Here is a 15,323-nt window from a genome sequence, read left to right on the forward strand (position 1 = left end):
TTTTAAATTAAGTTAATGGACATTCTATAATAAAACATAAAATTATCATTGCTTGAGACACATGACAGTTTATTCAGAATTTCCATAGAATTTTCTAAAAACATGTAGGATCTTAACATAAAACATTCTTCAAATTATATTTGAGTGGATATCATTAACATCATTCATTTATTCATTTACTTTTATGTATTTAGTGGGTACTTATGTAAGCATGTAATTGAAATATTGGTTTTACTTTCAAAAGTGGAAATCCTAAATATTAGTAGCCTAGAGAATAACATTTAGTTACAAAATAATTATTTTTCATTTAATTCTTTAAAATAAAGGTAAAAACAAACATTACATTAGAAAATAAATGTGGTCTTACTTGTAAATACTTTTAAAGAAATATAATGATGAAGAGTAGAATTCAACTGATAACTACTATAATGTTTAAAAATAATTATAATTAGTATTTAATTTTTATATATATAAACTTTTCTAAAGCATTCAAAATTCTTTGATATTATACAGTCTAAACATTTCTGCAAAATCATTGCTTAGAAGAGTATCATTTTATTTTTACATACAGACATCCAAATAAGCAAAGCCCTTCATTTATAAAATCTAAATTTTTCACTTACAATTGGAATTTTGGTCATATATTAAGCATTTTTCATATAGGCACATATTAAGAACTTAAAATTATTATGTAACTTTTTTGGAAATACTGAACTTAAAAATCAGTGTTTACCTTTTGGGCCCCCCTGGCATCCTTTAAAGTGCTTATTAACTCTTCTAACCCCTTTAACTTTAATTCCATCTCCATTGTTTTGTTCTCCACATTTCTATGTTCTTGTTGAGAATTTTTCATTTCTTGCATTATCTTCAGTTTGTCATTTTGTAACTGAATCATTGTTTTAGAGAACTTTTCCTGTTGAGCCAAGGGTAGAGCTCCACTGAACTGGCGTCGCAGGGATTGAACTGTTTGGCGCAGATGTTTTGCTCTGTTTCTCCCCTCCAAACGGGCATAATAGAGAGTCTGTTCTTTTTCATCAAGTTTTTGTTCTAAGCGCAAATTACAGGCCTCCATCTTCTGCAGCTTAGATGTAACCAATTCCAACTTACCAAGAGCAGTTGCCTCACTAATTTGAAGAGAAACAATGTGTTGGTGCAACTTGGCAATTAGTGCCTTTTCATCAGACTGTGCCTAATATAAAACAAATATATACATTTGTAGTAAGTTTCAAGTTTTCCCAATGAAACTGATCATGGATTTAATATCATAATTTAATAAATAAAATTTAAAAGTGTGTTATATGAGAACCTAAAAAATCTAACCTTGCTTTAATACAAATTACCAAAGAATTGTAAAAAATAAAACTTACAATCAAACACATTTAAAATCCAAATCTAGAATCTAACTGTTGGAATATTACTGTATTTTCTTAATTTCCATATCTAAATAATAATACTGATATAATGCTAATGCAGACAATGTGTTTTTTAATCCTAAGAAAAGTACATGAGAATACATGAAAAGCTACATAAAGCTGCAAGAGAAAATATTGTTATAAAAGACCTATTTCTTCTCAGTGTCTTACCTTTGATCAGCAAAATGCATTTGTAAGTTTTTAAAGACTTTTCTGTATTATGAATGGTATTTCAAATTAACGAGGTTTAATCAGGTTCCTTAACAACAACAGGAACCTCTTTTTGATATAATCTCTAATTAAAACTAAAAAATCATTCCAATATCTGATATGAATTTAGGAAAAAGAAAAAAATCTGTATAGATGAGCCAATATTATACATACCTGATAGTCTAACAGTTGCATTCTGATGGACTCTACTTCTTTTTCCCTGGACTGTTGTTGTGCATTCAAAATTTCAACTTGACTTTTGGCAATGTCAGAAATCTCTCTCAGTCTAGGAAGTGATAAATTATTTCGGAAATTATTAGGTACATTTTCTAAGTAAATTAATAGCAGGATTTCAAATTTCTAGACCTGTGGGAAAGCCATTAATTTCCAGTGTCTCTTCTTTGTATGAAATGCTAAAACTAAGTTTCCTAAATTGTTTCGTAAAACTTAAATCCACGAGAGGTTAACAAGTATTCTGTTAAAAAAAACTCCATTCTCAATATCCCTCCACCTTGAAAATTCATAATAAATAGAATCAGATTAAATGTCCTGAGAAGTTTTGTGTGTGTGTGTGTGTGTGTGTGTGTGTGTGTTTTTGTTGTTGTTGTTGTTCTTTTTAATTAAAGTTTATTGAGGTTAAAGTGTTAGTAAATTTACATAGATTTCAGGTGTACAATTCTGTATTACATCGTCTATAAATCCCATTGTGTGTTCCCCACCCAGAGTCAGTTCTCCATCCATCACCATATATTTGATTCCCTTCTGAGAAGTTTTTAAAGTGAAAAATGATCTCAAACTGTATATATATATATAGCATTTCCCAAATGTGTACGTCCAAAAAACTCCTCTCCCACACTTTTTTCTTAAGACATTTATTATCATAGTTTGGCATAGCTAGAATAAGATTTTAAGTAGCTTTATTTGATATAACTATGTTAAGAATACAGAAATTAAAAATCCCTATGTTCCCTAGGTAAAGTATGTTTTATTTTATTTTAATTTACAAATTATCAGAAATGTGAAAAAAGAAAGATTATGCATTTACTACAATTACAATAAAAGGGGAGGGCTTAATGTTATTAGGTTTCCTATATGACTACTGTGATAATATTACACAGGTAAAATAAAATGTATTTCATTTTGGGCTTGAATAATTTTATTTCAGTGTGACAGATAATTCAGGTTTCTTCTTATTGATTAGAAGCTCTCATTACCACTTATATAAGTTTTGATTAACTAAAATATAATAAAATGAAATAGTTTATTTCAAAAGGTGGTGTCCATGAAATGAGAGAAAGAGTAAAAAATGGCTGGGAATGACTGATATTCCTAAAAGGACTACCAAGGTTCCAAAAAATGGCTATAAATATGGGAAGGCTATAAAGCACTTTTACTAGTTATTTGTGCTTGAAAGATCAACTCAGGCATGCTCACACTCTTCTACAGAAGTAACACATAATTAAGAAGGAGAATGAGAACACAGCATCTACCTGGCACACAGTATTTACCCTTTACATATATTTGTGTTCTAAGCAAACAAATTTTTTCCACACGTAAAATGAAAATAACAATGTTATTTCAGGGCTATTAAGTGGAACTGCATGAGTTAATATATGTTCAATACCTAGCACAGTTTACCTAGTAGATACCCAAAATTGAATCAAAATCTGAATTTTTCAGTGTATTTTTACAGCATTCTTAGGAAACAGGTAGAAGAGGTACTATTACTCCCTTAATAAAGTAAACAAACTTAAGTTCAAGTAAATTAAATGTCCCTTCCTTCCAAAAAAGTACTAACGTAGAAGAACTAGACCTCATAAGGTCTTGATTCCAAGTTCAGCTCTTTATGCACTACTATTCCTGGATTCTGAGAAGTTGTGAATATTGAGAAGTTATTTCCTCTTCAATATTATTATGTATGCCTGTTAAAAGTCAATCTGGTTAATATTATATAACCACGTGCTTATAAAAAGAAACCAGTATCAACGGCCATATGAGCCCTATACCATATGAGTAATTCGTTTTCTTAAAGACAAATTAGAGTGGGCCCATCGAATCCAATGACCAGGAAGTTTACAGGCACTCACTTTGACACTTCAACTTTGAGTTCCATCTCGTTCTTCTCTAATTCTAGAATCCGTTGTCTATCAGCATCACTCACTGACTTGCTCACACTGTCAGCTAATTCATCTCTTAACATCTGTTCCACCTTCTGTGCGTCCAAGTTGATTTTGGTAAGCTAAGAAAAAGTACCAAAAAATGTTCAGATACAACAGTTTTTGAAGAGTTTTCCTTATATCTTAGCTTTTAGGGTCCCGCAGTACTCTTTACTTTGTATTAGTCCAGATACTGAATTGAATGTAAGGTATTAAGAACAGATGGAAGAGGACAAAGAGAGAATCAGGAACAAATTATGCAAACTCTGGTTGTATGCCAACGCACAAGAAGTTTTTTATATTAACCAATTCACAATCTAATAAAATCTGAATCTCTGATATTCTTAATTTGCTAGGAATGCGGTATACTCATTATATTTTACTTCCATCATATCACCTATATCCATAATAATCACCTATATCCATATCACCTTTACTTCCATAATATCACCTATAAATGAATCTGAATGAGTTAATAAAATCTTAATATGTTTTTAGTGACTCAGTTAAACAAAATGACATACATGCTTTGAAAATTATACTAATTCTCAAGGTAACCAAACATTACAAGAGTTACTTCATCATAAACTGTTGAATATTGTGCAAACTGTATTTATTGCCAACCACTTTAATAATTCTGATCATGTCAAAAAAGTCTGAAACCTCCTAATAGAATGTAAAATCCCTGAGAGCAGAGATTACTGTATTTTGTTTCCTGCGATAACTCCAGCCCTTATACAATGTATGGAATGTAACAGGCATTCGATAATTATTTGTTAAATTAACAGATGGTAATGGAAGGCAATCCCATTATTAAGCAAATAACTTGTTTTGTATATTAAATCTAATAATATAATGCTGGTGAGAAGAACTCATTCATAGCAACATCTTTCTTTTTAAACATTACAGATTTAAAAATACATCTTTTATTTTTAATCGATTACATACACACAGCTACTACATTAATATGCTACTTCAGAGATGCCAACAAACCTCTTATATAACACACTGTCTACCATGACTAATTCCTTATTTTCTAATTACATGATAAAAATGATAATATCAAACCTCAGCGAATTTGGTTTCCAATTCAAAATTACGTTCTTCCATTTGTTTAAATGAAGTCCTTAGGTGTTCGTACATTTTTTGACAATGTTCAGCCCGCTGCCTTTCATTTAATTCCTTCATCTCCAGCATAGTGATTTTTTTTGAAATAGAAGCAATCTCACTGTTGGTTATTGATTTCTTTGTCTTATCCATGTTAGATTCATTTCCTGTATACAACAATACTTAAGTCAATCTCATGCTGTTCCTATCAAAATTATATCCCAGATATTTTAGACATTGTATAAGGGGGCAATATGGTTCAATGGATAACACATGAGCCTTTTAAATTATGACCAATCTTTTGATTCCAGTAATAACTCTGTTACTTCCTGTTTACATGCTGCCAATCCCATTTAATCTCTCTGGAGCATACATTCTTCATCAATCAAATGATAATAAAAACTATTCCACATAGGATTCCACAACAATATAAAAGATGTAGTATGGATGGTATCACATGTACAGAATCAAAAAAGGGGAAATAAATATATTTTATTAATTGAAAGGACATGAACTATAGAGAAGCAACTCAGTGAAACATTATTTTATAAATGCAATGATTTTATTTTTAAAGTCTCACAGAGTTGAGCTGAAAGTAAAATATGAAGCCATGTAACTTAAAGATTTCACTAAATATTTTTTTAACCATGAGTACTATTTTGCCTTTGTAAATATCTCATACCAAATATTTTAAATTAGTTGATCAGTTATTGTATCCTGATTATATAGTGAATGTCACATGGCTTGTCTTTGGACACAAAAGTCTGGGGTTAAATGAAAGCAGAACGACAACACAAAAAAACGCTGTTTACCGCGACAAGGCATCACGTAGGATTATAATTAGTTACTTTAGTCATTTTTTGAGAAGGAGAAAACTAATACCTTTGCTTTGCATAACAGACATGCTCTAGGGAAAAAACCCAATGCGGTAGTGTTCTATTTTTTTGAGAATCAATCATATGCTCTCAGAAGTCAATTTCTTTAAGAAATTAAGCAGTGATTTATTTGTGAATAGTCTTTATAACACTGGTACCAGTGGCCCTCCTGTTTTTGTAGCTGTCTAAGCTTGAGTTTCATAACTGAGTTGCTCCAAGAAATAGATCCATATTTTTAAAACAAGCAAAAATACTGTTTTGGTGTTTGCCTCATTTATAAGAAGTCCCTCAATTTGTTATGTGTGTATCGTTAAATATATGATTTTAGAATAGCTGCTAAAAGCAGTGATCAAATAATAGGAACAGATCACGGAAAGAAGCGAAAAGTCTTAGTACAGCAGTCCATTACAGAATAGACTCATTCGGGTGAACCTGACTACCATGAATGAACGGGGGGGGGGGGGGGGGAGGACTGCCCATGACACCCCTTCTCCATGCACATGACACCCCTTCTCCATTCATTTTCGTGCTAAACTGTGATAACGAGAAAAGGCACATCGCAGAGGATGCAGCACATTAGCCGTCTGTATGTTCTTGTGTTTGGAGCTTTCTGAGAGAGAGGGTGGTACACCAGTCCAATACCAACTATTGTCTTCCTGGACGAGAAAAGCTAATAACGTGACATTTTAAAGCAAAGATATGAGGACAATAGGAAATAAGAAAAGTTTTTAAAACTCCAGTTATATAAAGCCATGTATGGGAGAGATTAGGTATTGGAAAATTCAGGAATTTCTACATAGGGAATTCAGACCTTATTAAGGAGCAGCAGAGTAAAATAAACCGAGAGCTTATGAAAATGTGATGGAGTACTCTTTTTTGTATCTTAGTTTAAATGGGATCTTTTTTCATGTAGGAGCTACATGGAAGTCAATTCACTTTAAATCTCTTAATAAATTAAAAATTACGTTTCTAAAAGTAGCTTATTTTAGATTCCCAATAATTCCCAATGGACTCCCAATAATTCCCAATATTTTAGGTTCCTCTAAATAACATGCCTAACTTACCAACTAAACAACACAGCTTTATTTAGTTAGAGAAACCTTGGATAGAGCCAAGGTCTGGAAAACAAACCATAAAAACATCTTAACCAAAGCAGCAAATTTATTTGAAAATTATAAAGCACAATGCTAGTGACATAAAATGATTTAAGTACCATAAACTAGGATAATCATTTGAAAAACTAATATGGAAACCCTAGCAGGAGCCACAGAGATTTTATTGCCCTCTGAGACAGTAATATCTCTGCTAGATATATATGAAAATGTTTATTGTAGCACTATAAGCAATAGCAAAAGTAAGAAAAGCTAGTGATATAATCACTCAAACAGAGATACTGCATGAATATTTATAATGAAGAAAACATGGAAATATTTTGATATATACTAAATGAATACAGCATATAATAACATGCTTATTATAATTTAAAGTATATACAATATGTAAACACATAGAAGGTAATACAAAACTGCCAATATAGTAATGGACCTATTGAGTAACGTAAATTCTTTAAAAATTTTTTACTATATGGTGATCTTTTCATTTAAAAATATCAAATGCTGTATTCTTAATATAACTTTATACATAGTGAAAGAACTCATAATACTGTCATTAAAATGCAGATATTTCCCCCAAAATGCAGATATTTCAAAATTATCACCAGTCTTGATTGTCAAATGGTTCGAAACAGCTAAATTAGTCTTAAAATTTTAACATATGGTTTCATTTGGAACAAATCTAATTTAACAACTGAAAACCAACTTTTGGTAGGGATTAATACAAAATTATTCATCAAGTGCCTGCTAAATTAAACTGTTAGGCAGAGAGTTCATTTTTATCAAAATATTTCCTTTTCATCTGGTACTAAAAAGGAACCGTAATTGAAAAGTATTCACTATTAGATCTTAATCATTTTATATTATCAGAGTCATACTTACCTAATTTAGTTTCTTGCCCCCAGGCTTGTTCAATAGTATGAAGTTTTTCCTTGGTAATCTCCAATTCTTTATTCAGAGACTCCATTTGTTCTTTTAGGGATACATTTTCACACTGAATAAACAGAAACATCACTGAGAAATTCCATTAATTATAATTCAGACTAAAACCACAAAAATGACAGTGTCTTAAGTTTATATACTATCTCCTAAATCTCACAATCTAGTTATTTTTTACAAAATTAGAAGTTCTCCCACATGTAATAAATGTGTGTGTATATATATATATACATATATATATATATGTGTATATATATATACACACATATATATAAATATACACATATATACATATACACACATATGGACGGACACACACACACACACACACACACACAATATAAAACATTATTTTAAAATAATCAAAATCCTGTGTATCCAATATGTGGCCCAAAACTGAGTATCAGCTTCTGCCATGTTTACTGTGGCCGAGCTAGAATACTCAGAGCTCCGTAACCTTCACAAGCCAGTGTTTACTTCCCTCAATCACACAGATCGTTACCGAGCATCCCTAGCATGCCATCAGTGACAGGTGCTGCATGTTCATGGTGAAAAGAAACAGAAAGATTCTGGCTTTCACAGGCCTTACCATGTGGTATCTTGGGTGTGTGTGTGTGGCAGGAGTTGGGAACAGTGTGGAAAGCAGCGGACAGTAAACGAGTAAGCCAACAAAACATTCATTAAAAATGTCAAGACATAGAAAGAAAGAGAATACGGACCCAGGGAATAATAAAAGGAGGCATATGTAGATAGTGGTTAAAGAAGGCATTAACCACTGAAGAGGTGGTATTTAAGTTGAAACCTAAGGGGTGAGAAGGAGCCAATCTTGACAAGAAGCCATCATGGAAAGAAATGATGGACTGGTAAACCCAGATGCTGCAAAGGAGGAAAGAGTTTGAAGTGCTGGCGGACTGGAACATAGTGAGCAAAAAGAAGAGTGAAGAGTGGTACAAGACAAAGCTGAGAGGTAACAGAAGGCGTGGAACTGGAATTTAAGTAAGAGAAGGAACTGGAATTTAACTTAAGGAATAACAGGAAATAATTTAAAGATGCTAAGATGGAAGTTTTAAACAATTGTTCTGGATGCAATGTGGAGAATAAACCAAAGGGTACTCAGAGAAATCAGAAATTACTCAGGAAGATAGTGTAAAGTCCAGATGAGTGATGAGGTTGATTTGGACTAGGGTAATAGCAGTGAAGATGGAGAAAAGAGGACACATGTGAATTCATTACATTTGGAAACTAAAAATGACAGAGGAAAGGTGTGATTAGGGCATAACTCTAAGGTATCTGCCTTAACTGAGTAGATAATAGTAGCATATATTGAAACAGAAAAGACTATGAGAAAAATAGACATCAGGAGTTCATTTTGGATATGTTAAATTTTAGATCTCCTTGAAACATGAGTTGAAAAGTAGGTAATTCCGTACAGCCTGAATTCTAAGAATTCAGGCTGTAGACATAAATGTAGGAGTTGGCACGTTAGTATAATATTTTAAGCTCGTTTATTCTTTTCTTTCTTTTTTTCCTTTTTTTTTTTTTTTTTTTTAACAAACAGAATGCCTGCTATGTGCCAGGTATTATAAGCACTGGATATCAATGGTAAACAAATTCCATCCTAGAACTTCTGTTTCAGTGGAGTAGTTTGAAAAAGGCAATATATAAAACAATGTCAGGTAATAAGCGTTAAGAAGAAGAATAAAAAAGTGTAGTGAGATTTTTTTAAAAAGGGGATATTATGATGAAAAGAAAAGGAAGATAAGGTAATAAACTTGACTTTCTCATAACATGTACAATTACAGTCCAGTTCTCCAGTTCTATATACTGTAAATACATAGGAGAAAAACAAAAGAGGGCTTAGAGTATTTTAAATATTCTTTTTTTCTTTCCTTTTACTTCCTCCTTCAAAGGAAAACTCTGGTCTTACTAGATTCCCATTTTCACCTCCCTGCCCTGGTATTTCACCCTCATGTATTACCATTCTTATCTCTAATCTTCAATCATTCTTTCCCTTTTGGCTCTAAGTTTTCTTTCCCTCTTCCCTCAAACTTCACTGGTTTCATTTTTCAAAAGCGATAAAACAAAACAAATCCTCCTCTTGATTCTACTTTAATACATGTCTATGCCTCTTTTCTTCTTTTATCAAATTTCCAGTTTTTCCATTGCCTTATCACCCATTTAGTTTTTGTATTTCCTTATCACTCACTGTTCTTTATATTCTGACATTCAATTTTAATTACCTTTATTCTCATGAAACTTTACTTACTCTTAAAAGGCATCAGTGATTTCCTAGTCACCATATATTATGATCTTTGCACCATGGTTCTACACCATTAATCACTGTCTGAGGTCAACATTTACTAATTCTAACTCTGTGCTAGAGAAGGTATTAAACACAAAAAAAATAAATTAAGTGGAGTTCTTGATATCAAGAGGATTATTATATTCCAGTAGGGGTGGCAGACATATAAACACATATAATAATATGATGTGATATAAATAGCAGAACTAGGTACAAGATACAGAATTAACAGAGACAGAGACAGTGAGTTCTATAAAGGATGCTTCAGAAAAAAAGAAAATGTCTGGACAAAGTTTTGAAACGTGAATAGAAATTCACTGAGCAGATAAACTTGGACAGGGGAAGGGCTTCTAGATCAATGAAAGAGCATGTACAAAAGAATACATGTTAGAAAAAAAATGCTCTGTTGGAGAAAACTCGTTGTTCAGTTTCTAAAACATAAATTGTGAAACTCCTTAGATCATCACAGAAGACGATACAAACTAAGTGAAGTCAAACCACAAAAGGAACTTGACTTTTATTCTTTAAGTGACTGGCAGCTTTTGACAGGTTTTAAGCAAGGGAGTGACATGGTCAGATTCATGTTTAGAATTACGATTCTAGTGGCAATAAGAAGACATAACACTAGAGATAGGGACATAAGTCACGGCCAGCACAACAGAGGTAAGAAAACAAAAATCAAACTAAGACATTGCCCATAGAGGTAGATATACGTTCCGAATTATAACAGATATTAGAAGGAAAGGCATACAATACAAATGCAAAACTTCTTAAATTTTGAGGAAAGATGAAAAATATTATTTGGGAAAAACAGATAAAGTTTACTCATTGGTATGTTATCCACAGGAGATTTCTTACCTAGAATTTTCTAATGATAGAGAGGAGAGGACAAAGGACATCAAAAATGAAAAAAAAGAAAATTATTATCACACCTAAATAGTCAGAATTTTCTATCAAAGTTAACATAATCATCTCTCTGGCAAGAAAAGTAAAACATAAACTGATCACTATTACTTCTAGTTAGTATTAATAAATAATAACAGGTAATGTTGTAGGAGTCATTGAAAGCTATTGAGAACAATGTTTGCTGTTATTAAATGTATCTCCCTAAGCAAATAAAGGCTTTTGAGCCAACAGAATTTGATCTCATCCCATTCCATGAGAGAACTATAAAAGAGAACAATAAGCCAAAAGACCCCTATTTCTGATGAGGAAGATGAACAAATCAGGGCCTCGTTTGCCTACTTACAAGTTATGAAGGTTAAGCGGCTAGAAGAGAACTACAAAGGGTCTGGGCTACATTCATGGACTATTTGAATAAAATGTATGATACTCCACCCCACTCTTCTGTATTTCTACCATAAGAATGAGAATTTGCAGAGAGCATTCATGGTCCAGGAAGAGCCATTAATATCTAGCTCATACAATCTTAGCTACAGCCACCCCAAGGGACAGGAAAGCCCGGGGCCATGAAAGAATAATTTATTCTGGGAACTGAGGTAAGAGAAAGGGATAAGTACTCAACGATGTTTCTTCTTTTGATTACAATATCTTATTTGTCCCATGTTCATTTTCCTTTTTTGAGTGCCAGGTAGAAAAAGGTTTGATTCAGCTAAATCATGCAAGGACGATGACCTGGATTAAGTTGTCCAGAAGTTATTCTGCACTTATAGATATCGCCGAAGAAAAAATGGCTGACATCACAAGGTTCAAGGATCAAACAAACTTACCTCTAGGTGTTCCAAGTTATTTGTTCTTTGAACCAGCATATTATCTTTTTGCAAGATGTCCCTGTACTTAGCAGACAGTTCATTGTATTGTTTATTGGCCAATTCTAGTTCAGACAGAGAAACACTATTATCTGTAACTTTTTGGAGAGCTGCAATCTTGAAAATGGCCATTTCCTATATAAATAAAAATAGACTGAGTTAAGTTGGTGTATTTTTTTCTGGTGAAGCACTAGCCACTTTTGAGAAAGATAATGCAACCAAAAGCAAAACAGATTTTAGAATCATTTAAAAAAATAACAATTCTCATGTAAGAAAAAATATTGCAATCATGATTAATTTCATTCCTATAAGAAATAGTATTATTTGGAAATTTTTAATCATAATAAAAATAACAGTAAAGTAATTCCTTTTATAACTGCTACCATCATAAAATGAAATTTAGTTAATTCGAGCAAAGCATAATACACAGCAGCAAGAAAATATCACACAGAACGTATCTTTAGCTGCCTTTTCTAAATTTCCTAAGATTAAAAAATATCTTGCCATTTGACACCTAAAATGGTAAAATTAGCATTACCACAAGTAACTTTTACAGCTTAGCTATTTCTGCTTATTATAGCTACAAAGACTAACTATAATAAAACAAAAATTTTTGGTCACAGAAAGGAAACACTTAGGGAGAAAAAGTTCTCTCCTTCACAGTTATCTGTAATAAATAATATCAGAGCCTTTAAGTTACTTGTCTTATGTTCTACTAATTAGCTACACAACTACAAAAAGCCACTATTGAAAGGCACTGTATTAATACCAAAAAGAAATGCCTGAATTTTAGTTCTCTCCAAAGTTAACTGATAAAGAGGCAGTGCAAGGAAAAATCAAATTTATGAAGTGAGGAAGTTAATAAGGAATTTATAGTTGCAATTCATTCTGAAATAATGAGGAAAAAATATTTGTAATGGTGCTTCAGATCCCATTTTGACAACTTTTCTTCTCCATGTAAATGAACACACACTATTCTACAGTATCCTTGGGATTCAGTTTCACTTTTTCTTTGAGGAGGGTGGGAAGGTTATGTTTCCCATCCCTTAAAAATACCCTTTTTTGCCTTTCAAATTGTTGAGGGGGAAAGGAAATTCAGGTTGAAGAGGAAGGAAATTCTAGTTCTTTTTTTCCTTTCTAACTCAAACAGTAGCTACTACATCTATAATACTCTAAGGAAAGTATATTCTACAAAAGTAACACAAAAATAAAACAAGAACATTTCCTAAGTCTCAAAATTTCCTTGGTATGGGTCCAAATAAAAATAGCTTTAATTATTCAACAGGTTTCTTGTTGCATCAGGTTTAAGCTTTAAGATCACATTGAAAATAGATTTATTAGCATAATAACTTCACCCATTACTATTTAAAAGGGGATGGAAAGGAGCTCAAGTTTATTTTAACTTTACTCTTCTGTTTATATGACCCTATGTAAATTTAGACATGTCATCTGAACATATACATGTTTAAAAGAAGCTATATAACATCCGATAGAAAGCAAGGTACTGAAGAGAACACAGGGCATGCATGTTTTTGTGTGTTTGTTAATATGTACAAAAGGAAATATGAGAAGGAGAATCGGTTATCTAACAGGGGTGGGGCAGAATGGAGTGAAAGGTTACAGGGACAGAAGATTTTTCTGAGTGTATCTTTTGAACATATATATCTTCTATATTTAAATTCAGTTTCAAAATAGGAAAAAAATAATCCCTGAAATTGAAAATAATGCAACAAAATAAGCTTAACTGTATATCAAATATATAGCATAAGCACGAAAAGGGAATGATTTCCAGTTAGTGAAGTATATGTCACCTTGACCATACATCCTTAGTAAGAGATGTTCTTAAAAAATAATAATTATTATAAAGTTTAAACTACATCTGGTAGCATTGCATACAGAAATAAAAGTACAAAATCAAAGGTTACTACTAAAAGCCACATATTATCTATTTACCTCGTACTATTATTTTTGAATTGGAAATAATAATATGAACTCATAATTTGAACATACATGTATTTCCTAACTTGTCCACTGAAACGGAACAGTACCATGACACTCCGAGAACAATGACACCTAGTGATCAGACTTTTGGTATCTAAATACCTTCATAGATTCTTGTCAAATGGCTCCCATTGGCCAAAGTTGAGATAAAAGAACAATGACTCCAACTGTTAAAACATATTATTTTTGAAGTGTGTGATTCTGTTGTGACACTTGAAGAAAATAAATTTGGGGGGCAGGGGAACAGGTAGAAGCTGAGTACACCAACTCTGCATTCTGAAAACTGGTCACTAAAAGGAAAGAATGAAATTTTTTATCTTTCCTTTCTAGTAGGAACTATACACTTCAAGATAGCCAAATACCTGGGCTAATAAGGGAAAGCTCTTTGTTTTACAAAAGAATATCTGCTATTATATGTAGAGAGCATAATATAACTAGAAAACCATAATTTTTGCAACTCCTAATGAAGTAACTGCATTAGGCAACAATAACCATCAGTGGATACTAACACTATTAGGAGAGATGAAGAATTGGTTATTTGCATGGTAATAAAATATCTCCAATTAACTAAAATCATATAATAATTGATATATCTCCCCATTAATAGAATAATCAACCATGAAATATGGGACTACAAGACACTCTTGGAGCGATACAATATAAAGTATTATTCATAAAGCAAAGAAACATTATTTATGAAGTATTCTTGCCAAAAATATTTAACCTGAATATTACGAAGGCTTCAGAGGGAACTTTAGTAAATGCAATAGCCCAAGAACAAGTAAAATTACACACAAAAAATAATCATATAAGCTGTCAGCATTTTTCAGAGAGGGGGAAAAAAAGGGGGATTCTGTACTGAAAAGACTTCAAATACAATGCAGCTTCCTTGATTGGATCCTGGGACAACTAAGGAAACGTGAATATGGTCTGGACATTAGATAATGTAAAGGATTATTGTTAATTTTGTTAGGTGTAATAAAGTTACTGTGGTTATGTAAAAAAAGGTTTTGATTTTAGAAATGCACACGAAAATATTTAGGAGAGAAATGTCTGCAACTTAAATATTTCTACAAAAACAGATGAAGTAATTATGGCAGAATGTTAATAAATGTTAACGATTAATCCAGACGATAGGTGTTCATTATACTATCCTTTCTTCTTCATGTTTGAAAGTTCTTATAGACGAAAACCTAGCAGGGTATATACCTTAAATCGTTGCAAGCGCCCAATTTTTTCACCAACTTCAGCCTCCATTGATATCAATTCATTCTTCTGTTTCTCATTTTCTTTTCTAAGTTGTCGTTCCATTTCTAATAAAGTAGTATATTGCCTTATGAGTGACTTTTCATTCACTTGCAAGACTGTGATTTTTCTACTATTTTCTGAAAGTGTTTTTTTCATTTCATCCGAATCCATCTGAAGAGTGCTGAGCAAATT

At 32.1% G+C, this 15,323-nt stretch overlaps 1 protein-coding gene across 8 annotated transcripts in view; it reads right to left on the reverse strand.

The window, feature by feature from the left end:
* The window catches only part of CEP290 (centrosomal protein 290), a 91,574-nt gene that overhangs the window by 38,349 nt on the left and 37,902 nt on the right, over positions 1–15,323 (reverse strand). For all 8 annotated transcript variants that reach the window (XM_081058295.1, XM_081058294.1, XM_081058293.1 and 5 more), the window contains 7 exons: positions 15,093–15,323; positions 11,844–12,017; positions 7,755–7,866; positions 4,847–5,052; positions 3,710–3,861; positions 1,797–1,908; positions 734–1,189 (listed from right to left, as the gene is read on the reverse strand). In XM_081058295.1, coding sequence (XP_080914421.1) covers positions 734–1,189; positions 1,797–1,908; positions 3,710–3,861; positions 4,847–5,052; positions 7,755–7,866; positions 11,844–12,017; positions 15,093–15,323 — 1,443 coding nt within the window. The remainder of the gene's footprint in view (positions 1–733; positions 1,190–1,796; positions 1,909–3,709; positions 3,862–4,846; positions 5,053–7,754; positions 7,867–11,843; positions 12,018–15,092) is intronic.

The sequence above is a fragment of the Rhinolophus hipposideros genome (assembly GCF_964194185.1).
Source record: "Rhinolophus hipposideros genome assembly, chromosome: 9".
Taxonomy (NCBI): domain Eukaryota; kingdom Metazoa; phylum Chordata; class Mammalia; order Chiroptera; family Rhinolophidae; genus Rhinolophus; species Rhinolophus hipposideros.